Consider the following 24,785-nt stretch of genomic DNA (forward strand, 5'->3'; position numbering starts at 1 on the left):
GGTCCTCGAGCACACATCACGTGACATGAAGGATCGCCTGCATGTCTTGTGGGTCAGGAGATTCCCTTCCACTCCACCCCCAAATTTAAGAACGTAGCAGATTATAGTTTCTAAAGAGAGTTGAAACAACATCTCCCACCATACATACTCTCCTGAACATGACCTTGCTCCTCACTCATCGAGAGACGAAATAGAACCCTTTTCCCCGGGTGCCTGGGTGGCTCAGTGGGTTAAGCCACTGCCTTCGGCTCGGGTCATGATCTCAGGGTCCTGGGATCGAGTCCCGCATCGGGCTCTCTGCTCAGCAGGGAGCCTGCTTCCCTTCCTCTCTCTCTGCCTGCCTCTCTGCCTACTTGTGATCTCTGTCTGTCAAATAAATAAATAAATAATCTTAAAAAAAAAAAAAAAGAACCCTTTTCCCCTTGAACCTGGGCTGGCCTTAGGGACAATCTTGTAACGAGTAGAACGCGGTAGGAGTGACGCCATGCCCAGGCTTGGCCAGAAGATGCCTCACAGCTCCTGCCTTGGTGTTTTGGAACCCTCACTCACTGGAGGCTCCCGCTGGGGCCCTACCCCGGAACCCAGGAACTGAGCTGTGACAAGTGCTAGCCATTCTAGAGAGGCCACAAGTAGGTGCTCTGGTAGAAAGTTCCAGCTTCTTCCAAACCCCTGAAGCAAGTGACAGCTGTTGATTTATGCCACTAAGTTTTTTTTTTTTTAAAGACACATTTATTCAGCGTCATGATCAGACTATTACATTTAGCAATCAACAGCATGGGTGCAAAAAAAAAAAAAAACTACATTAAAACCCTTTGTTGGAATGCTTTACACTTGCCACAGAACAGAAACTAAAATAACCTGTTATACAAATAGTCACAAATACAGTCCTCGAGTTTTTTTGCCCATACACATGAGTATTGCCTAAAACATGTCTTCTTTGTAGCAGCTAGGCCCTGCCACCACTGTGCTTTATGCCACTAAGTTTTGGAGTTGTTTGTCATGCAGCAGTAGATCGCCACAACAGAGGATGAGTAAACTTAAGACAAACTGAGGTTTCTGGGGAAAACCACTCTAGAAACAGGCAAAGGGCATGCATTTGCAGAGATTCAGAAGGAAAGAAGAGCTCTGATAATATATCCTAGAGGAACTAGAAAATTTTTAAATATGATTTTTTGAATACTCAACAATAAATATTTATTGAGGACTTTTTTTTTTCTCATGCCAGGCATCGTGCCCGGGGATAAAGCCATGAACAAGACAGACATCATGCTTCCCGCTCCAGAATTTACTTTCTCCTGGTGGCCGCAGACATGTAGAGAAGTCAGGATAATAACTCGTGACAAATACGAAGCTGGCGAAAGACACCGTGTTCCACAGACACACAGGAGGGGCAATGGCTGCATACTGTGGCCAGTGGAGACCAAACGTAAGAAGATGTGATTGTTGTGATGTAAGAACAGACAGTCATGATGTGAGAACAGGTGTGGTGAGAAGGCAACAGCGTGAGACGAAAAACCTGAGCTGGGGCCAACGGGAAAGGCACCTGAGCACTAAGATCAATGTCAGTAGCTTGGGAGCAGGAACGATAGTGTGGAAATTTGAACCGGAAAGGTACGAAACACATTTGGGATTTTTTCCTAGAAAGTCAAGAGCACAGAAATGACAGTTACGGGGTGGGTTATAGATACAGAATTTTGCTCTCCAAGGTGGAAGTCATGGCTCCAGGTTGCTCTTGAGCCCCGAAGTGTGGCTATTCTGAACTGAGACGTGCTGTCCGTGAAAGACACAAGGATTGCAAAGACTTCATAAAATCAGGGTCACCTGTTTTCTGTTGACTTTTTAAAAATGTGGCTATAGGAAACTTGAAATTACACATGGGGTCACATTTGCATTTCTTTGGGACTGACCTAGTAGAGAAGGAACAGAGATCTAAGAATTTTAGGGTTTTTTGAGGAATTTTGAGGAGAACAAGGAATAGAAGTACATCAAAAATAATCAAAGGATTATTACAGAAAATTCTCGAGTTAAAAAAAAAAGGTGTCTGTGCCAGTGCAAGGCAGTGAAGGCAGACTGAAATCTGGACACAAGTTTTGAATGACGTGGAAAAATTAAAAACAAACAAAAACCCAAGCCCCAATATATTTAAAGAAAGCAGCTGGAAAAAAGTTGACTTCCAAATCTGTGTCTGCCCTTCCCTCCACAATACAATGTGTGAAAAACAATGGAGTGATGTTTTCTGATGCTGTTTGAAAAATTTTATGACTGGGCCCCTTGGTGGCTCAGGTCATGATCCCAGGGTCCTGGGATTGAGCCCTGTGTCTGACTCCCTGTTCAGCGGGGAGCCTGCTTCTCCCTCTCCCTCTGCTGCTCCCCCTGCTTGTGCTCTCTCTCTCTCTCTCTCAAATAAATAAATAAAATCTTTAAAAAAAGAAAGAAAAATATTATGACCCAAATGTTATACCCAGTGAAGCCGTCACTGGTGTGTAAAGCCACTATAACAACATTCTCAGATATTCACAGAAAAAAATGAACTAAAGAGTTATTTTAGTCAACTGAAAGAAGAATCGAAATTAAGACCTCAAGTATGGAGAACTCAGGGGATAAAGGTAATCTGGGCTTTCCTTCACTTGTGTTAGATTCCGAACTTTGGAATCCAGTCCACCAAGGGTTGTGGAGAATGAAGTTTGACCTTCCCATGCCTTCCGTGTCCCCTCCCTTCCGGGCGTGCCAGCCGCTGCCTTTCTCATTCTTTCTCCCTCAGGTCACAAAAAGTCCCCTGCCAGGTTGGATGACTCCCCAGAACAACAATGGATATTGCTCTATTTCAGGACTTACTAAAAATGGCTAAACTATTTATGAAGATGGGACACCACAGCAGCAGAATGTGCGAGCAAAAACCTTGACTTGTCAGAGAGAGTTGCCAAGGAACTTGATTTCCTGCATCTGTGAAATGCGTGTTTACGGAGTCATTGCCCCCCCCCCCCCCCGTTTTAAATTGATTAAGACTAATAAATAACCCAGGGACAGTTACCATCTGTTATCAAGCCCCTTTCATCTATGGCCTGGGGCGTTTCTGGGCTGATTATACCAGGAGCAAAAAGTATGCAACAGGTGGAGAAAAACAAATGTAAGAAAATATACCCAAATGTTCATTAGTGGTTTGGGTGGAAGATTCTTATCTCTATACTCCTGAATTTTCTAGTTTGTGTCTTTTTAAAAAGTAGTTGTTACTTTTATACTTGTCAAAAAAAGAAGCCTAAAGTATTAATTCATACAATTCTGTTTATGCCACTTGAGGTAGCTATTTCTGGGGTTTTCCCCCACTCACAACAAGCCCTTCTCTTCTGGGAATTTTACCTACCCAATTCCCAGGGAAGAGTCCCAGGTAGCCATGTGTATATGGGCCAGGTTTTAATTCAAATGCCCCTTCAGAGACTTCCCAAACACCCACCTAAAATACAGCCCCCACCAGCAGCTCACTGTTTTATTTTACTCATAGAGATTATCCTGTTAGCAATTACTTTACTTTCTCGTCTAACATTTTTCTCTTTTCAGTCTCTCTTGTTTATTGCTCTATCCCCAGGACCAAGAACAGTATCTGACATGTAGTACACACTCAACAAAATATCCACAAACAAATGAAAAAGTCCCATGTGACCCCACCTGCCTGGCCAGAGCTGACAGGACCAGGGAGAGACCCTGAGCAAAGCAAAGCCAGTCAGAACATTTCTGTCTGGAATTTGGAACTGTTGTGGTAACACGTGGATGTGGAATTTGCAGGATGGCCATATTCTAGCTTCGGGGCCAGAGAAAGAAAAATCTGGATGAGTGAAAGCAGGCATGTGTGCAAAGCCAGAGGGACCTGGTCCCACAGCCTGCCTGGGCCTGCTGGGTTTCAGCTGTGGGTTGCATCACCTTATAATTTAAAGTTTTGTGTTTTGGGTTAGGCCAGCTGAAGTTGGTGCCTATTACCTACCACCGAGGAGCCCTAGTTAATCAATATACTGATGGTTATAGTCATGTTTAAAAATTTACAGCAAGAGGATATGGAGGAAATACTCCAGAATGTGTGTCTCTGAGTGGTGATAAGACTTCGTAAGAGCCTAGCTTTCTATATTTACTAAAATAAGTCCGCGTTACTTTTATGATTAGAAAATTATACCACATATATTAATATTATATTATATATATTATGTGATATTAACATAACATTAACATATAATAAACATATATTTATTTATTTTCCGAATTCCTAGGAATCATAGTGATAGGCCTGGAGGATTCCAGGAGGTCCTATTCTGTCCATCCATCTTATTAGGCTGAAGAAGGGCGAGGTTAGGCAGTGAAATCACTCATCCAGATTCACAGAGCTCCACAGCACCGTGCCTCAGGCTTCCTGGTACCCAAGACGGAATTTTCTCTGTGGGGTCTTTGGCCAAGTACAATGCTTTTTACCCTGAAATGCTACATTTCAGTTTTTTGGGTTTTGTTTTTTAAATAATGAATTCTCTCACTGAAATGGAAAAAAGCTTCCTTTTAGGGGTGGGTTCTAGAGAGTTGGGTGTGGCCCTGTTCCTGCCCCTGTGGGAAAGTCTCTGAGGCAGCTGTCCAGATTGGGTAGGAAAGCCACACCACAATTGATGACTGATGTCTGCCCAGAGCTTGAGGGAGGAAGAGAACGGAATGAAGAAAAGTTCTGTTCTAGCTCTTTCTCAGATGCCGAGCAAAGCTGCCTTTATGAGGGGAGAGAAGAGAGCTGGGAAGTCCGGGGATCCATTTGTCTCACATACACCTCTATCCCGAGGTATATGTTCTAAGAAGTTCTGTTTTGTATAATGATGGCATCATAAGGGCTTAAAGAGTGAGACAGTGGTTGTATCAATTCCATTTTGCTTCTTTGTTACCTTTGTTTGAAATTTCACGGCCCTTTTTGGGCTAGCTGCGGGCCAGAGGGCTGCCTGTCACCAGGCAGGGGTGTTAGCCAACGGATTCACCCCCCACGCACCCGGGCAAACCGGAGGCCCGAAGGAGGCGCTGGTGGAGGGCCATTTGCTTCTTGGTGGGACCATGATGGAGCTCTCGTTCAGTAAATCTCACTGAGCTACTGGTTTGTTTTGTCTGCATCTTGGAGTGCCTTCGCGACTCCTACCTAGTTTTAAGAAAACCCCTGAAATGATCCAGGGGCCCTCCTGGATGGTACACAGCCCTGCCTGGGGCTCCATACACCAGCCGGACGGGGAGGAGATGCTGACCCTCCAAAGAGCATCCCAAGGATGAGCCGCAAACTGTCGCTCAGAACCCAGGAGGAGATAAAGCTGTTGCAAGAAGATGGGCCAGGAGCCCCGAAGCCGGGGAGCACAAAGGGACAGAGGCTTTCCCCTTCCCCCATGGAAAACATGCCTGCCTGTCACCAGCCCCTGCTTCTCCTCCAGTCCCCGCTTCTGTGGCCCAGCTGTGGCACCCCCCACGGGGCACCTGCAAGCGAGTCTCACCTCCCTGTGCCCAGTACTCTGAGGGTCCCTGCTGTCCCTAGGCCATGCCGGGGACAGAGCTCGTTCATCCAGCTTTGGGCAGAGGCACCGCCTCTGAGAGGTCCCCTGGGAGTCCTGCAGGCTGGAGCTACACTGCTCTGAAGTCAGGGCTGGAGCAGCTTAAATATTTGTTAAGCGGATCCTAAATGTGACCTCACCATAGACCCGGCTGCCAGCATCCTCAAGATGCAGGGGAAGCAGACGCGATGAGTCAAATGGAACCGGAAACTTCATTTTCCATTAACTTAGATATTTCTAAGGAGGATTCCAGAACTCGGTCCTGTATCCATATACCCATCACCTGTCAGTGTGTAGAACTCAGGCTGGAATGATACCAGAGGTAGATAAAGGGCTTTTCTGACTCTGTAAGTGGTTAAACTCTGAATGACTTAGGGATTTTTTTTTTTCACCTCTACAAATCAAAAGTGGAAGAAATTCTCTTCTATCTGGACAATTTTCTTGTGTGTTCCAGGCTGCGTGAAGGGTGGAAATCACTAATCTTACAAAGTCTTCTGCAACCCTGAATTCTTAAGACCCCGCTCTTACATAATGTACTTTTTTTTTTTTTTTTTTTTTTTTTTTTGCTTGTGTTGAGTGTAAGTGTTTGTTTTATGCGGCAGTCGGACGTTACACAAAGCACAGCTCATCGGTTTCCTCTTGCAGATCAAGTCCTGTGAGTTGCTAGGAGCTGCCTGGAGAGCTGCGCTAACAAGGGCTCCCAGGGCCCCGGGGACCAGTGGATCAGCAGCTGCAGAGAGGGAAGTTGGGGATGGGGGCTTTCATGCCCCATATTTGACATCCCTGTATTACGTCAAGGGACACCTTTCAGACTTCTATTCCCAGGGCTAAGTTCTTAGGATTCTGCAAAATGGACCATTAACAGGTGTAGAAGATGAGAACTCATTACCATTGGTTTCTGCCAAGGAATGGATGATGTAGCTGCCTCAGACAAGTTGGTTATTTATTGATGGAGGCCTCCTCTGACTTCCTGTGACCTATAGAAAGTAGTGGTTCGTGCTCTCTACTGTGCTTTGGCACCCTGCCTCCCTGAGAGTCGTCTCTCAGCCTTGTTTTCTCAGATCCATTCTCTGCCAGCTCGATGGACTGAGCATTCTGTCTTACCTTCTGACTGTGTCTGCCGCTTCCCACCCACCACAGGACCATTACTTGCTTCTGACTCAGGTTCATCTTGATCTGGTCCATTCTTCCCTCTCCAGCCCCATCTCTTCTTTCTCTTTTTCTTGGCACTCTATGTCCTAGCCAAGCTGAGTTCTTCCTTCTTCCTGAGCTTTTCCCCTTGGGGGTCCTTCTGTGTGGGGTGCCCTGCTCCCCTCCCATCACTCCCTCTTTGAGGCTCAGCTTAGTTGTCCACCAGTGACCTTCCTTCATGCTTTTCCTTTCCCCGTAGACTGGTGAAAGGGCTGCTGGATCTCCCTCTGTGCTCACTCTGACCCCATACCGTGATCAGAGGCTTGTCTATCTCTCCTACTGAAACCTGTAGCTCGAGGGGACAGGAACTGCATCCATGATCTGTATCTAAACCAGTAGGGCAATGGATAGCCGACGGGAGGGGCTTCATACATGTTTATCAGATGAGAGGATGAAGGGGTTAAAATGAATGGTAATTCACCAGGGATTACCCCTTCCGATCATTAAGTTGGCGTGACCCATTTCCCCCCAGTGTCTTCACTGTTGCACCAAACTCCCTGCTCTCTTGGCCCCGTAGGCTGCTTTTCTCAATAACAGTTACTGTAAGAAATCCAAGTGCCAATTATGAACTGTGTAAAAATCTAGAAATTCCAAGTCATTGAATTTTAAACCTAGAAGAGACCTTTTGGGTCACCCTATTCAGCTGTGGTCTAGAAGGCAGAACCTAGGCCTCATCCCCACCCTTCCACCCGCCCTCCCTCTCTCTATTTTGGAAAAAGGAGTTGTGTTCAGCAACTATAAGGGCATCTGTGAAAACTCTACGACCAATTTTTTATGGTTTGTGTGATGACAGCTCTTTAATTTTGATTTATACAAAGGTGAAACTTTGCAGCTGTCTGCAGCTCTAATTCCTAGATCCCTGGATGGAAATTTCCCTTTCCCCCCCTTTTCTCTTAAAAAGAAAGAAAGAAAGAAAAGATTATTGGCTCATTTTGAGGAAGGGAAGTGAAACGTTTCACCTTGTGTAGCTGTGTTTTCGTCTCATAGTAGGCGATCACAGGGATGGATGCTCGGTAGTAGGCTTCAAGGCGCTTGGCGATGGTGCTGCTGTCTTCCACGCAAGGGCTGCCCTGGCTCCTCTGGAGAAGGCGGTTGGTCATGGTGTCTGCCGAGCAGTCCATACAGATCACCAAGTGCGGGTCTCCGATCTGGGGGTGGGGGAGCACAATATGGTCAGAAATTCCACTCGGTAATGTTCTGGAAAGACCTCTAGCTCTTTCTTCTCCTGGCCTCCTGGTTCCTCTCAAGGTCCCCGAACTACACTGTGGCAGAGTTGAGCCTGGACTTCATGGCTCCTGTTTCCTGGATTGGTGGCTTTCCACATGCTGCCTCAGAGCTGCCTCTGGCCCTCGGCCATTGTCACCTCAACACATAGAGATCATGCAGTATGTTACCTAAGGCAGTCACAATCTGTCCTCCGCTCTAAGGGGACATATGTGTGTGTGTGTATGAGTATGGGTGTTTCCTCTGGGAAGACTTCCCTGACCCACTGAGGCAGAGCCAATCACTTCCTTCTTTGCCCCCACTAGGAGCATGGTGTGCCTGTGTCTGTCTGATGTGGGGTCTGTGGAACATAAAGACTGAATGTACAAAGGTTGGAGTCAGGCTGCTTAAGGTGTGGTGACTTTCTCTAAGATGGTCTTCATCAATTCCTTGCCTTGGTGTACTCGAAGCTCTTCCCCTGCTGAGACACAGGGCCCAGAGCTCTACCTCCTGGAGTTTGAGCTGACCTGTAACCACTTGGACGAATAGAATATAATGGAAATGATGCTTTAGGGTCTTAGAAGCAAGATCATGAGAAATTTTGCAGTTTGGGCCTGGTCAGCTGTCATCTAAGATGTCAGCTACTCTGACTGCTGAGATATGAGGAAGGCCAAGCTAGCCACTCAGGGAGGCCTTGCAAACGGAGGTGCCTGGCCAGCTCCTGACCGTTTTTGACATCCCAACCCTGGCTCCAGATACGTACACCAGCCTTAGCCACTATCTGACTGTATAAAGTCAACTGTACAAAGGACCTCAAATGAGAACCATTCAGCCAGGCCCATCGAACCCCAGAACCCTATTATAGAAAGTAACAAATTGTAATTTTAAGCTATCTGACTCCATCATTAACTGAAAGTATCACTCAACTTTTCTGCACCCCAATTTTCTTTTCCTTCCTTCCTCCTTCCCTTCCTTCCTTCGTCTCTTTCTTTCTTTCTTTCTTTCTTACCTCCCCCCCCTTTCTTTCTAAATGCAGGCTTCATGCCCAACGTGGGGCTTGAGCTCACGACCCTGAGATTGAGTCGCACGCTTTACCGACTGAGACAGTCAGGTGTCCCTCGTTTTCTCATTTGTACAATGAGGATATCACAGGCTGCTGTAAAGATTAAGTAAAATTAAAATAAGATTAAGTAAAATTAAATAAAATAATGTAAGAACACTGTTTGGCATATGATAACTCAATAAGTGTTAGCTATTAGGCTTATTTCTCCTATTAGACTACATTCTCTTTGCAGGGTTAGGAGTGCTTAACTCCTACCTGGTCCCAAGTCTTGTAGGTGGTAGGTAGGTGATTAAGAAATGTTTCAGTGGGGGGAGGAGTCAAGATGGCGGAGAAGTAGCAGCTGAGACTACTTCGGGTAGCGGGAGATCAGCTAAATAGCTTATCTAAAGATTGCAAACACCTACAAATCCAACGGGAGATTGAAGAGAAGAACAGCAATTCTAGAAACAGAAAATCAACCACTATCTGAAAGGTAGGACTGGCGGAGAAGTGAATCCAAAGCGACGGGAAGATAGACCGCGGGGGGAGGGGCCGGCTCCCGGCGAGCGGCGGAGCAACGGAGCAAAATCAGGACTTTTAAAAGTCTGTTCCGCTGAGGGACATCGCTCCAGAGGCTTAACTGGGGTGAAGCCCAGGCGGGGTCAGCGAGGCCTCAGGTCCCGCAGGGTCGCAGAAGGATCGGGGGTGTCTGAGTGTCGCAGAGCTTACCGGTATTAGAACGGGGAAGCCGGCTACAGAGACAGAGCCGAGGAGTGACTCTCAGCTCGGGTTGCCTTGAACCGGTCGCAGGCTCGGTCAGCTCGGAGCGCGGCCGGAGGCCAGGGTGACGGGAGTCATTGGGCGCTGTTCTCTGAGGGCGCACTGAGGAGTGGGGCCCCGGGCTCTCGGCTCCTCTGGGCCGGAGACCGGGAGGTCGCCATCTTCATTCCCGTCCTCGGGAACTCTACGGAAAGTGCTCAGGGAACAAAAGCTCCCGAAAGCAAACCCAAGCGGATTACTCAGCGCGGCCCCGGGTAAGGGCGGTGCAACTCCGCCTGGGGCAAAGACGCTTGAGAATCACTACAACAGGCCCCTCCCCCAGAAGATCAACGGGAAACCCAGCCAGGACCAAGTTCACCTACCAAGGAGTGCAGTTTCAATACCAAGGAGAGCGGCGGAATTCCAGAGGAGAAGAAAGCAAAGCACGGAACTCATGGCTTTCTCCCCATGATTTTTTAGCCTTGCAGTTAATTTATTTTTTCTTTTTCAATTTTTTTTTCTTTTTCACTTCTTCTGCTAAATTTTTTTAACTTTTACCGTTTTCTTTTTTAAGGTTTTTTAAATAGTTTATCTAATATATATATTTTTTTCCCTCTTTCTATATTTTTTCTTTATCGGCTTTCTTTTTTTTTTAATAGTTTCTTTTTTTTTTTTTTTCTTTCTGAACCCCTTTTTATCCCCTTTCTCCCCCCTCACAATTCGGGATCTCTTCTGATTTGGCTAAAGCATATTTTCCTGGGGTTGTTGCCACCCTTTTAGTATTTTACTTGCTCCTTCATAAACTCTTATCTGGACAAAATGACAAGGCGGAAAAATTCACAACAAAAAAAAGAACAAGAGGCAGTACCAAAGGCTAGGGACCTAATCAATACAGACATTGGTAATATGTCAGATATAGAGTTCAGAATGACGATTCTCAAGGTTCTAGCCGGGCTCGAAAAAGGCATGGAAGATATTAAAGCAACCCTCTCGGGAGATATAAAAGCCCTTTCTGGAGAAATAAAAGAACTAAAATCTAACCAAGTTGAAATAAAAAAAGCTATTAATGAGGTGCAATCAAAAATGGAGGCTCTCACTGCTAGGACAAATGAGGCAGAAGAAAGAATTAGCGATATAGAAGACCAAATGACAGAGAATAAAGAAGCTGAGCAAAAGAGGGACAAACAGCTACTGGACCACGAGGGGAGAATTCGAGAGATAAGTGACACCATAAGACGAAACAACATTAGAATAATTGGGATTCCAGAAGAAGAGGAAACAGAGAGGGGAGCAGAAGGTATATTGGAGAGAATTATTGGAGAGAATTTCCCCAATATGGCAAAGGGAACAAGCATCAAAATTCAGGAGGTTCAGAGAACCCCCCTCAAAATCAATAAGAATAGGTCCACACCCCGTCACCTAATAGTAAAATTGACAAGTCTTAGTGACAAAGAAAAGATCCTGAAAGCAGCCCGGGAAAAGAAGTCTGTAACGTACAATGGTAAAAATATTAGATTGGCAGCAGACTTATCCACAGAGACCTGGCAGGCCAGAAAGAGCTGGCATGATATATTCAGAGTACTAAATGAGAAAAACATGCAGCCAAGAATACTATATCCAGCTAGGCTATCATTGAAAATAGACGGAGAGATTAAAAGCTTCCAGGACAAACAAAAACTGAGAGAATTTGCAAATACCAAACCAGCTCTACAGGAAATATTGAAAGGGGTCCTCTAAGCAAAGAGAGACCCTAAAAGTAGTAGATCAGAAAGAAACAGAGACAATATACAATAACAGTCACCTTACAGGCAATACAATGGCACTAAATTCATATCTCTCAATACTTACCCTGAATGTTAATGGGCTAAATGCCCCAATCAAAAGACACAGGGTATCAGAATGGATAAAAAAAACAAAACCCATCTATATGTTGCCTACAAGAAACTCATCTTAAACCCGAAGACACCTCCAGGTTGAAAGTGAGGGGGTGGAAAAGAATTTACCATGCTAATGGACATCAGAAGAAAGCAGGAGTGGCAATCCTTATATCAGATCAATTAGATTTTAAGCCAAAGACTATAATAAGAGATGAGGAAGGACACTCTATCATACTCAAAGGAACTGTCCAACAAGAAGATCTAACAATTTTAAATATCTATGCCCCTAACGTGGGAGCAGCCAACTATATAAACCAATTAATAACAAAATCAAAGAAACACATCGACAAGAATACAATAATAGTAGGGGATTTTAACACTCCCCTCACTGAAATGGACAGATCATCCAAGCAAAAGATCAACAAGGAAATCAAGGCCTTAAATGGCACACTGGACACGATGGACATCACAGATATATTCAGAACATTTCATCCCAAAGCAACAGAATACACATTCTTCTCTAGTGCACATGGAACATTCTCCAGAATAGATCACATTCTTGGTCTTAAATCAAGTCTCAACCGGTATCAAAAGATTGGGATCATTCCCTGCATATTTTCAGACCACAATGCTCTAAAGCTAGAACTCAATCACAAGAGGAAATTTGGAAAGAACCCAAATACATAGAGACTAAACAGCATCCTTCTAAAGAATGAATGGGTCAACCAGGAAATTAAAGAAGAATTGAAAAAATTTATGGAAACAAATGATAATGAAAACACAACGGTTCAGAATCTGTGGGACACAACAAAGGCAGTCCTGAGAGGAAAATATATAGCGGTACAAGCCTTTCTCAAGAAACAAGAAAGGTCTCAGGTACACAACCTAACCCTACACCTAAAGGAGCTGGAGAAAGAACAAGAAAGAAACCCTAAACCCAGCAGGAGAAGAGAAATCATAAAGATCAGAGCAGAAATCAATGAAATAGAAACCAAAAAAACAATAGAACAAATCAACGAAACTAGGAGCTGGTTCTTTGAAAGAATTAATAAGATTGATAAACCCCTGGCCAGACTTATCAAAAAGAAAAGAGAAAGGACCCAAATAAATAAAATCATGAATGAAAGAGGAGAGATCACAACGAACACCAAAGAAATACAGACAATTATAAGAACATACTATGAGCAACTCTACGCCAACAAATTTGACAATCTGGAAAAAATGGATGAATTCCTAGAGACATATAAACTACCACAACTGAACCAGGAAGAAATAGAAAGCCTGAACAGACCCATAACCAGTAAGGAGATTGAAACAGTCATCAAAAATCTCCAAACAAACAAAAGCCCAGGGCCAGACGGCTTCCCGGGGGAATTCTACCAAACATTTAAAGAAGAACTAATTCCTATTCTCCTGAAACTGTTCCAAAAAATAGAAATAGAAGGAAAACTTCCAAACTCATTTTATGAGGCCAGCATCACCTTGATCCCAAAACCAGACAAGGAACCCAACAAAAAAGAGAACTACAGACCAATATCCTTGATGAACACAGATGCAAAAATTCTTGCCAAAATACTAGCCAATAGGATTCAACAGTACATTAAAAGGATTATTCACCACGACCAAGTGGGATTTATTCCAGGGCTGCAAGGTTGGTTCAACATCCGCAAATCAATCAATGTGATACAACACATTAATAAAAGAAAGAACAAGAACCATATGATACTCTCCATAGATGCTGAAAAAGCATTTGACAAAGTACAGCATCCCTTCCTGATCAAAACTCTTCAAAGTGTAGGGATAGACGGCTCATACCTCAATATTATCAAAGCCATCTATGAAAAACCCACCGCAAATATCATTCTCAATGGAGAAAAACTGAAAGCTTTTCCGCTAAGGTCAGGAACACGGCGGGGATGTCCGTTATCACCACTGCTATTCAACATAGTACTAGAAGTCCTAGCCTCGGCAATCAGACAACAAAAGGAAATTAAAGGCATCCAAATCGGCAAAGAAGAAGTCAAACTATCACTCTTCGCAGATGATATGATACTATATGTGGAAAACCCAAAAGACTCCACTCCAAAACTGCCAGAACTTGTACAGGAATTCAGTAAAGTGTCAGGATATAAAATCAATGCACAGAAATCAGTTGCATTTCTCTACACCAACAATAAGACAGAAGAAAGAGAAATTAAGGAGTCCATCCCATTTACAATTGCACCCAAAACTATAAGAGACCTAGGAATAAACCTAACCAAAGAGACTAAGAATCTATACTCAGAAAACTATAAAGTACTCATGAAAGAAATTGAGGAAGACACAAAGAAATGGAAAAATGTTCCATGCTCCTGGATTGGAAGAATAAATATTGTGAAAATGTCTATGCTACCTAAAGCAATCTACACATTTAATGCAATTCCTATCAAAGTACCATCCATTTTTTTCAAAGAAATGGAACAAATAATCCTAAAATTTATATGGAACCAGAAAAGACCTCGAATAGCCAAAGGAATATTGAAAAAGAAAGCCAAAGTTGGTGGCATCACAATTCCGGACTTCAAGCTCTATTACAAAGCTGTCATCATCAAGACAGCATGGTACTGGCACAAAAACAGACACATAGATCAATGGAACAGAATAAGAGCCCAGAAATGGACCCTCAACTCTATGGTCAACTCATCTTCGACAAAGCAGGAAAGAATGTCCAATGGAAAAAAGACAGCCTCTTCAATAAATGGTGTTGGGAAAATTAGACAGCCACATGCAGAAAAATGAAATTGGATCATTTCCTTACACCACACACGAAAATAGACTCAAAATGGATGAAGGATCTCAATGTGAGAAAGGAATCCATCAAAATCCTCAAGGAGAACACAGGCAGCAACCTCTTCGACCTCAGCCGCAGCAACATCTTCCTAGGAACATCACCAAAGGCAAGGGAAGCAAGGGCAAAAATGAACTTTTGGGATTTTATCAAGATCAAAAGCTTTTGCACAGCAAAGGAAACAGTTAACAAAACCAAAAGACAACTGACAGAATGGGAGAAGATATTTGCAAATGACATATCAGATAAAGGGCTAGTGTCCAAAATCTATAAAGAACTTAGCAAACTCAACACCCAAAGAACAAATAATCCAATCAAGAAATGGGCAGAGGACATGAAAAGACATTTCTGCAAAGAAGACATCCAGATGGCCAACAGACACATGAAAAAGTGCTCCATATCACTCGGCATCAGGGAAATACAAATCAAAACCACCATGAGATATCACCTCACACCAGTCAGAATGGCTAAAATTAACAAGTCAGGAAATGACAGATGCTGGCAAGGATGCGGAGAAAGGGGAACCCTCCTACACTGTTGGTGGGAATGCAAGCTGGTGCAACCACTCTGGAAAACAGCATGGAGGTTCCTCAAAATGTTGAAAATAGAACTACCCTATGACCCTGCAATTGCACTGCTGGGTATTTACCCTAAAGATACAAACGTAGTGATCCGAAGGGGCACGTGCACCCGAATGTTTATAGCAGCAATGTCTACAATAGCCAAACTATGGAAAGAACCTAGATGTCCATCAACAGACGAATGGATAAAGAAGATGTGGTATATATACACAATGGAATACTATGCAGCCATCAAAAGAAATGAAATCTTGCCATTTGCGACCATGTGGATGGAACTAGAGGGTATCATGCTTAGCGAAATAAGTCAATCGGAGAAAGACAACTATCATATGATCTCCCTGATATGAGGGAGAGGAGATGCAACATGGGGGGTTGAGGGGGTAGGAGAAGAGTAAATGAAACAAGATGGGATTGGGAGGGAAACAAACCATAAGTGACTCTTAATCTCACAAAACAAACTGAGGGTTGATGGGGGGAGGGGGTTGGGAGAGGGGGGTGGGGTTATGGATATTGGGGAGGGTATGTGCTATGGTGAGTGCTGTGAAGTGTGTAAACCTGGCGATTCGCAGACCTGTACCCCTGGGGATAAAAATATATGTTTATAAAGCTGTAAAAAAAAAAAAAAAAAGAAAAAAGAAAGGATGAATACCCAAGTTTTGTAGCAACATGGACGGGACTGGAAGAGATTATGCTCAGTGAAATAAGTCAAGCAGAGAGAGTCAATTATCATATGGTTTCACTTATTTGTGGAGCATAACAAATAGCATGGAGGACAAGGGGAGATGGAGAGGAGAAGGGAGTTGAGGGAAATTGGAAGGGGAGGTGAACCATGAGAGACTATGGACTCTGAAAAACGATCTGAGAATTTTGAAGGGGTGGGGGGTGGGAGATTGGGGGCACCAGGTGGTGGGTATTGTAGAGGGCGCGGATTGCATGGAGCACTGGGTGTGGTGCAAAAATAATGAATACTGTTATGCTGAAAAAATAAAAAAACTAAAAAAAAAAAAAAAAAGAAATGTTTCAGTGAATGAATGATGACACTATGATCAGCAGCACGAGTCTCCCAATCTCCCGGTCCTTCCCTGAAACGTTCTTTGGCTCCTGATGTCTCTGTGTCTGTATTTCCTCCCTTACCACAACCACCAAGAATCTTGCTCCCTCTCCTCATCTTGCAGAGGTCAGGCTGTGAATAAAGGAAGGCTTGCCACCCCACTGTGGAAAGTGCCTGGGAGCGATGGGAACAAAATTGGGGTGGGGGGCGGGGAAGAGGACTTTTAGGCACCTCAGAACAGTAAGGTGCTACTAAGTGCTGGCTGAACCTTTATCTACCCCCTCGATAGGATGTACTTTAAGGAACAGGGCTGGAAAATTCTCCAAATCTAGAAGAGTGAAATAAACCTCTGGAAAATGTCATGCAACTTTTCTGCCTGTATTAATGTGAAAACAAAAATGAGCATTTGAGCAGCAGCAAAGGCTGGGTTTAGAAGACAGTGACTCGTGTCACCAGCAGAGGGCGGGCTTGGGCGGCAGCCCAGGGTTCAGTTCGCCTTGGGCTCCCTGGAACAGTTTCTGGTTGGGTCTGCATGAGAAGACAAGGTGATTTTTCTAATTGCGGGAATTTCGAGGCCACTCTTGAAGGCAGGAAAGATTACTCAGGGGCACATGCAGGTGCAAACAGAGATAATGGGTATCTGAGCAGGAGCTGGCGGTAACTGATTTCTGCATCAAGGTGAATACAGAGCTGAGAGGCAGTTTCGTCTTCCACAGGATGCTGCAAGGGTGGTCCACGGAGCAGACACAGCCATCATTTGGAAGCGAGTGAGAAAGGCAGTTTCGGGCACCCTCCCTGACCTGCTGAATCAGTCCTGCACTTTAAGAAAATCTCCAGGCCAATTCTCCACAAAATAAAAGTTTGAAAAGCCACTTCCAAGACAAACGGGTTTGACGCGACCTTCCTCACATGCTCCCTTCCTACATAAAACGCTATGGAGCAGTCATTCCATTTGGAAGTGGCCTGTACCACTAATGGTGTCAGTACCTAAACTTTTCTGCATGGTTGAATGAAATACTATTTAATCATTTAATCATTTTCCAAAGCACCTGGATCTACACCTATCTTTAGAAAGTCCTCCGGAGCAGCTCTCTGTGTCCCCTCTCTGCCTCTTTTTCATTAGCCTGCGGTTTGCCTTTAACATCATGTGGCTGGAAGGGCACTCCGCCCTTTTCTGAATGAATCACAGGCACTTGGGGACAACTCCCTGCTCCCAGTATCACCCTGCTGGTACCCCTGGACTGCTGCCTTGGCAGAGGGGGCGTTCTTCACAGCCTTGGGTATTCGGGGATCCCTATTACAGCACAAGTGTCCTTTGAGGGGCGGGTGGCACCCTGCAAGTAAACAACATTGCTGTAGCTAAGGCCGCTACCTCCAGCCGTCCTGGAAGCCCATGCTGGGAAGTGTTATCTCTTCTCCAAGTAAGAGGAAATCATCTCCTCAGGGAGGTTAACTTGTCCAAAGCCACAGTCCTGAGCCAGCTGTGTGCGGCTCGAAAGCCGGGTGACTTCACCCTCGTGGACTTCTCCTTCAGAATGGGGCTCAGGCCAGATGCCTTGTGGGCCACACGGGGCCAGGAGAGGAGGGCAAGACAGCGGGAAAGGAAGTGGGTGGTGTCAGAGACCATTTCATCTTGCGGAAGCTGGCTCTAACGCCTCTTGGGATCAAGCTGGCACGAGCACCCATCCCAGCTGAGAGCTGCCACCAGGATGAGAATGTCAGCTTCAGCGGCCTTGTGATGATGGCTTTGCCTACGTGATTCCAGCAGGTGGAGCAGGAGGAGGGGTTTACCCTGCTCTCCTCTGACCCCGGCTCTCGTTTTCTTCTGATTAAGTTGGGACACTGGTTTAGGCCATATTTATCAGTGGGCAGGGGCAGGCCACCCAGAAACTCTCTTTTGTTGAGAAAAATAGCTGTCTTGTTCTCTCTGGGTGCTTCATTTCCTCGCTTTAAAATGAGGATAATAATAGTTTCTACCTCAGTAGGAGAATTGCCGGGATGAAATGAATTAATAGACATCAAGTGCCCATTTTAAGCACTACATAGACGTGAGTCTAGCGATGTATTCACCCCTTTGAATTATGAAAGCCCCTGTTGGTCAGATTTGGGTTTAGGAAGAGTCAGAGGCCCTACCCATGCTTTTTGCCTTAATCTCACGCCCCAGCATACTTCCTGGTTTTGCTCCACTGGGAGGTAAGGGCCACTGATTAAAAATAAAGTGGCAGGCCTATTTCCCATTTGCTCTCACCTCAGAGGTCCCTCCCCTTGGAGGAGCTCCCTAGAGGAGGGTTATCTGGGTCATTCCAGCAGTCTTGAACACACAACCCTAATAATAATAATATCGTCCCACTGCCACCTCACTGTCATTACACAGCTCAACGTTCTACAGTGAACTGGAAGTCAGAGGAAGAGGGCAGAAAATTGCATGTGGGGAATCCCAGGGTGGTCCCCAAGGGGCCTCACACCAACTGGAAAGTCCTTTGGCCAGATTCATACCCCCCCCACCTTTATTTCCTTTTTTTTCTTTTTCTTTTTTTTTTTTTTTGCTAAGAGCTCATTCTGAAAATGGGAATCATTTATTCTGAGGATGGAAGTATTATGAGGTAGTTAAGAGTAGTCAGACAGACAGGTACTGATGTCCTCATTCACACGCCCAGGAAAATGATCTGCACATTCACACTAAGGGCACAATTTCAGCTAAGAGGCTCCTGGGAGGGAAAAGCCAAGAGCAAGCACATGCATTTTATTTCTGTTAATATCTGTTTAGTTTGGCTGTTGTTGAGCACAAGGACGGGTTAATACAGGAGAGCACTTTACCCCTCCTCCAGAAGATATCTCTACAAAGCGGAAACAATAGTAGCTGCTGAATCGGGTTATAAAGATTAATAAATTGACATATGTAAAGCATCTAGTTCAGTTCCAGGCATATCTTGAGTGCTCAAAAAAAGTAACAGCGATTCCTCTGTTAGTTACACGTTCTGTATGATACTCTCTGTATACAAATGGGTAGAACTCAGACATACGTCACATACGTCACAATGTTAATAGGTGTTGCCTCTGGGTGATTAGTGCGTCTTTGTTTTATACTCTTCTGTACTGTCTCATAGCCATACAGTTTTTCTTTCTGTAGCCAGAAAAAAATCCATAATTTTGGAAAAGACTTAACAATTTATGGAACACCGTATGTAGGCTTATAAATGTGTCAAGGACTCTTCAAGGACCCCAGCCAATCTTCCGAAGAGGCATGGCTGTAGCCATTGTCGATTTACATTTTACGGAAGAGGAAACTGAGATATGTACAGTTAAATGACTTGCCAGTGAGTTGTACAGCAGAGCTTTGAATACGGGCCTGTTAAGACCCAGTCACTGTGCCCAGTGGTTCTCAGCTGGACTAGGAGATGGGAGATGATGGTCAGAAACCCCAGCTCCGACTTTGTATTCCTTCTGCTCCGGTCACCCACATGCTGACACACCTGCGTGCGCATGTACACACACACACACTGTCACGCTGTCACACTGAGCCCCCTTCCTCCTCCCCCTATACCATGTTGGATACTGAAGGCACAGATCATGAATTCAACGGGGCCAGAACCGGCGCTGGGATTAGAAGATAGGACGGTAACAGAGAAATCGCACACAGGCACACGCTGGAGCGGTGGGCACCAGCCCGGGTTTGGTCTTCTGATGTCAGGTACAGCAGGCAGGCAAGCAAATCCTTACCGACACTGCATCTCGAGGACTCAACTACAGGTGTGCAAGGACGTCAGCCTGACCGAACTGGGGATTTGGGGCAACAGATGGTCCCACGCATCAGGCTTATCAGTCTCTGTGACAGAGCAAGGCTGGTTAAAACCCTTCCCAGGCATGCATGGGCTTCAAACAGTTGTGGGTCTGATTAGCGTATGAGAAACGCTCACTCTGCTCCCAGCCTGGCTGATTGCTCTAAAGCTCCGGAGAAAATGAGATGTCTGTATTTGTCTTTGCCAAATTTCGAATTAATTCCCTGCCTGTGATTTGGACGGGACTCTACAAACGAGGTGGTCCCGGCAGAGACATAAATGACCAGAGAGTGGCTCATTCTGTGTATTTGTAGCATCTTTGTCCTTCTGGTCAGGCTTCAAGCAAGTAGCAGCTTTGGAAGGTCAGGTGTGTTCTCCTGCATGCAGCCTAAGTAAGGGACATTAGCATCGTCCAAGGTCACTGTACCCAAGGGCAAGTCAATGCCATGTTTGACCTCTGCAAACTCCTCCCAGCAGTGTGTAAAAAACTGTTTTTGTAGACCTCCCCCTGTAGGTCATCAATTCATTAATGAAACTGGGCACTCCCGTATTTTTTGAGATGATATCGTGATTTTTAGCTTTGGTTGGAACTGCCTGCTCACACTAATGACTCTTCCTAACTCTGAGTTCCAGTTAGGTTTCTTCTCTGCACATTAAAAAAAAAAAAAGATTTAATTTATTTATTTGAAAGAAAGAGAGTGAACACAAGCAGGGGAGGAGCAGAGGGAGAGGGAGAAGCAGACTCCCCATCCCAGGACGCTGAGATCATGACCCGAGCCCAGACTTAACCAACTGAACCACCCCAGCACCCCTCGGCCAATTCTAATGCCTGTCTGAATGGGGCCCAGAGTGGGGGGGTTCTGCTTTAGTTGGGGGGAGATCATATAGGTTTTTGAATTCATACATACCAAAGGCCAGGGACAAAACCACTGGCCATGTAAAACATTTACCTCATTCTACCTGGGTTACAGGAAAAGGGGAAAGGTTTGACAGAGTAGGGATTTACAGATTTGTGTGAAGTATGACTCTGGGGCACCTGGGGGTGGCTCAGTTGGTTAAGTCTGACTCTTGATTTCCACTCAGGTCATGATCTCAGGGTCATGGGATCAAGCCCTGTGCCATGCTCTGTGCTGAGCTTGGAGTCTACTTCTGATTCTCTCTTTCCTCTCCCTCTGCCCCATCCCCAGCATGAGAGCGCTCGCTCTCTCTCTCTCTCTCAAAAAAAAAAAAAAAAGTGACCCTAATTTAGATAATATTTTATAGCCGTATAAAGTTTAGAAAACACATTTATGTATGTTCTGTCATTCAGTGTTCAAAAATCCTCAAATTAGGTTTTGGCAGGTGTATTATTACCTCTGATTTATAGATGAAGAGCCTGAAGTTGAGGGACTTACCCAGCGTCACACTAATATACGACAGGGACAATATTCAGCTTTTTGGATTCTGGACCACATGAGTGACTTGAGCTTTAAAGAGGCTATATGTGAATGCCACTGCTTAAAACAGTTTGGAACCCACAGGCCTAAAATCGAGGACTTGCCTGCAGATCTAGTTCTAAAAACCCTCAAGGGAGAATACGGATTCTAACTCTGTTATTGTTTGCACATGGTTATTGACCAAAAAAGGGGATGCCCGTCTTTACCATGCATCTTCCTTACCACAGTGGACCATTTGGGGGCTTCAAAAGAACAATTTAGCAAAGTAGACTTTTCAAAGACATTTTCCCCCAGCACTCCAAGCAAGTGTATGACCTAACTCTCTTGGAGGTCCTCCCAGGCTCTTCAGACCTTAAATTCACAGACAAAATAAGTGTGAAATCACCTAGAGGTGTGCTGCCACCGCGAAGCCTGAACCTCAGTGAACACCGTGGTCTGTGGCAGTTACAGGGTGTCTCCCACTGTATTTGAATGATATGCTTCTACAACTGCCAAACTCTGCAGGGTCAAGGCCTGACCCAACAACTCCTTTCTATCCTCTCTCCGTCCTCCAGCCTTGCCAAGGCCCTGCTTCTGAAGTCGTGTAGAAAAAATTTCCCTGTTCCTCAGTTATTCAGCCTGTTTCCCCAGGAGCCTTATCGAAAGTCTGGCTGAAAGACTAGGAGAAGCTACAATGTAAAACAATCTACAGAAGACTCAGTATGGTTAAGATGTCAATACCACCCAAAGCAATCTACAGATTTAAAACAACCCTTATCAAAGTCCCAATGGCACTGGTGTTTTTTTGTTTGTTTGTTGAAAAAGAACAAAGTTAGAGGTCTCACACTTCCTGATTTAAAAACTTATTACAAAGTCACAGTGATATGAACAGTGTGGGACTGGCATAAAGATAGTCATATAGACTAATGGAATACAATAGAGGACCCAGAAATAAACTCTTACATAGATGGTCAATGATTTTTGACAAAGATGTCAAGACCATTCAGCTGGGGAAAAAACAGTCTTTCCAACAAATAACGTTGGAAAGACCAGATACCCACATACAAAAGAATGAAATTGGACCTTTACTGTGCACCATATACAAAAATTGGTTAAAATGAATTAATGACCGACAGGTAAGAACTAAAGCTATAAAATTCTTAAAGAAAAACAGGAGAAAATCTTTATGACATTGGATTTGGCTGTGGTTTCTTGGACATGACATTAAAACACAGGGAATAAAAGCAAAAACAGATAAATTAGACTATATCAAAATAAAAAGCGTCCGTGGATCAGGGTGTCTGTCGGGCTCAGTCAGTGGAACACACAACTCTCGATCTTGGGGTTGTGAGTTCGAGCCCCACCGTGGGTGTGGAGATTACCAAAAAAATAAAAGCTTAAAAAAAAACCCTGTGCATCAACGGACACAATCAATAGAACAAAAGGAAACATACAGAATGGGAGAAAATATTAACAAATCATATATCTGATAAGGGGTTAATATCCAGAATATATAAATAACTCCTACAACTCAATAACAAGAAACCAAACAACCTGATTAAAAAATGGGCAAGGAATGTGACTAGACATTTCTCCGAAGAAGATACATAGATGGCCAACAAGAACAAGAATAGATGGTCAACATAATTCATTTTTAAGAAGATACAAACCAAGGGGCGCCTGGGTGGCTCAGTGGGTTAAAGTCTCTGCCTTCAGCTCCAGTCATGATCCCAGGGTCCTGGGATCGAGCCCCGAATCGGGCTCTCTGCTCAGCAGGGAGTCTGCTTCCTCCTCTCTCCCTGCCTGCCTCTCTGCCTACTTGTGATCTCTGTCAAATAAATAAATAAAAATCTTAAAAAAAAAAGAAGATGCAAACCAAAACCATAATAAGAAATCACCTCATGCCCGTTAAGGTAGGGACTAGCCAACCCCCCAGAAAATAACAGGGGTTGGTGAGGTTGTAGAGAAGCTGCAACCTCCATGCTCTGCTGGTGGGAATGTAAAATGGTGCAGCGGCTGAGGTAGGTGGTGTGTGATAGAATTACCAGATGTTCCAGTGATTACACTTCTGTATCTATACCCAAAGGAGTTGAAGCAGAGTCCTGAAGAAGAGATTTGTAGGTCCATGTTCATAGCCTTACTTACGATAGCCAACCCAAGTCACTTTTCATGGGTGAATGGATAACCAAAATATTGCTCAACTGTAAAAAGGAAGGAAATTGTAACATGCGCTACAACTTGGATGAGCCTTGAGGCCATGATGCTAAGTGAAATAGGCCAGCCACAAAAGAACAAATTAGGCTGATTCCACCTAGAAGAGGTCCCTAAAATAGTCAGATTCTTAGAGACGGAAAGTAGAATGGTGGCTGCAGGGGCTGAGGGGAGAGAGACAGGGAGTTGTTGTTTAGTGGGTATAGAATTCCTGTTTTCCAAGACTTCTTGAGAGTGGTTGCACAACAATGCAAATACACTTAACACTATTGAACTCTAAAAGTGGTTACAATGTTAACTTTTATGTTATGTGTATTTTAGCATGATATTTAAAGAAAGGATAACATAGGGCACCTGGGTGGCTCAGTCGTTAAGTGTCTGCCTTCGGCTCAGGTCATGATCCCAGGGTCCTGGGATGGAGCCCCACATCAGGCTCCCTGCTTGGTGGGGAGTCTGCTTCTCCCTCTCCCACTCCCCCTGCTTGTGTTTCCTCTCGCTGTGTCTCTCTCTGTCAGATAAATAATAAAATCTTTTTTATTTTATTATTTTATTTTTTATTTTTAAAGATTTTATTTATTTATTTGTCAGAGAGACAGGCACAGCGAGAGAGGGAACACAAGCAGGGGGAGTGAGAGAGGGAGAAGCAGGCTTCCTGCGGAGGAAGCAGCTCCATGTGGGGCTGGATCCCAGGACGCTGGGACCACGACCTGAGCTGAAGGCAGACGCTTAACGACTGAGCCACCCAGGCGCCCCAAATAAAACCTTTTTTAAAGAAAGGATAACAATCTTTCGAATAACAAAATTTCGAATACTTTTTGAAAAAAAGTAGTTGATGTATGTTGAAGTTTGAATTCTTCAAGCGGTTTGTTTTGTGGGGGAAAGCTCAGCGGAATAGTGGATATGAGCGCCCCCCACTGGGAACTACCTGGAACCACTAGTCACAGGCTCTGCTACTCGCTCCTGGTTGCCAGAGGTTCCGGAGCTGAGGGCCAGTGCTGGTGGACTCATCCCACTCTTGCCAACTAGGCTGGTGCATTTTTTCTTTGACTCTGGTTGCTAGCAGGAAATGTAGGGGAAGGTGAGCAACTGGCCTTTAAATATTCAGATACTATCTAAGGAAGTTCAATCAAATGGGCTCAGAAGGTCAGACTAATCTCCAGGGGACACACAAGCATGATTCACTGTTATCCACACTGTAGTGTTAGAGATGGATGGAGATGGGCCCCTGATTCTTCATCCTACCAGCAGTTGTCACTTACCAGCCCTATGACTGTGGGCAAGTCTCTTTGGGCTGAATTCA

The 24,785-nt window shown here is 44.6% G+C and overlaps 1 protein-coding gene across 3 annotated transcripts in view; it reads right to left on the reverse strand.

The window, feature by feature from the left end:
* Positions 1-24,785, reverse strand: part of AK5 (adenylate kinase 5) — a 248,707-nt gene that overhangs the window by 10,445 nt on the left and 213,477 nt on the right. For all 3 annotated transcript variants that reach the window (XM_047726753.1, XM_047726752.1, XM_047726754.1), the window contains one exon: positions 7,700-7,888. In XM_047726753.1, the coding sequence (XP_047582709.1) occupies positions 7,700-7,888 (189 nt within the window). The remainder of the gene's footprint in view (positions 1-7,699; positions 7,889-24,785) is intronic.

Source organism: Lutra lutra, chromosome 4, assembly GCF_902655055.1.
Source record: "Lutra lutra chromosome 4, mLutLut1.2, whole genome shotgun sequence".
Classification (NCBI taxonomy): domain Eukaryota; kingdom Metazoa; phylum Chordata; class Mammalia; order Carnivora; family Mustelidae; genus Lutra; species Lutra lutra.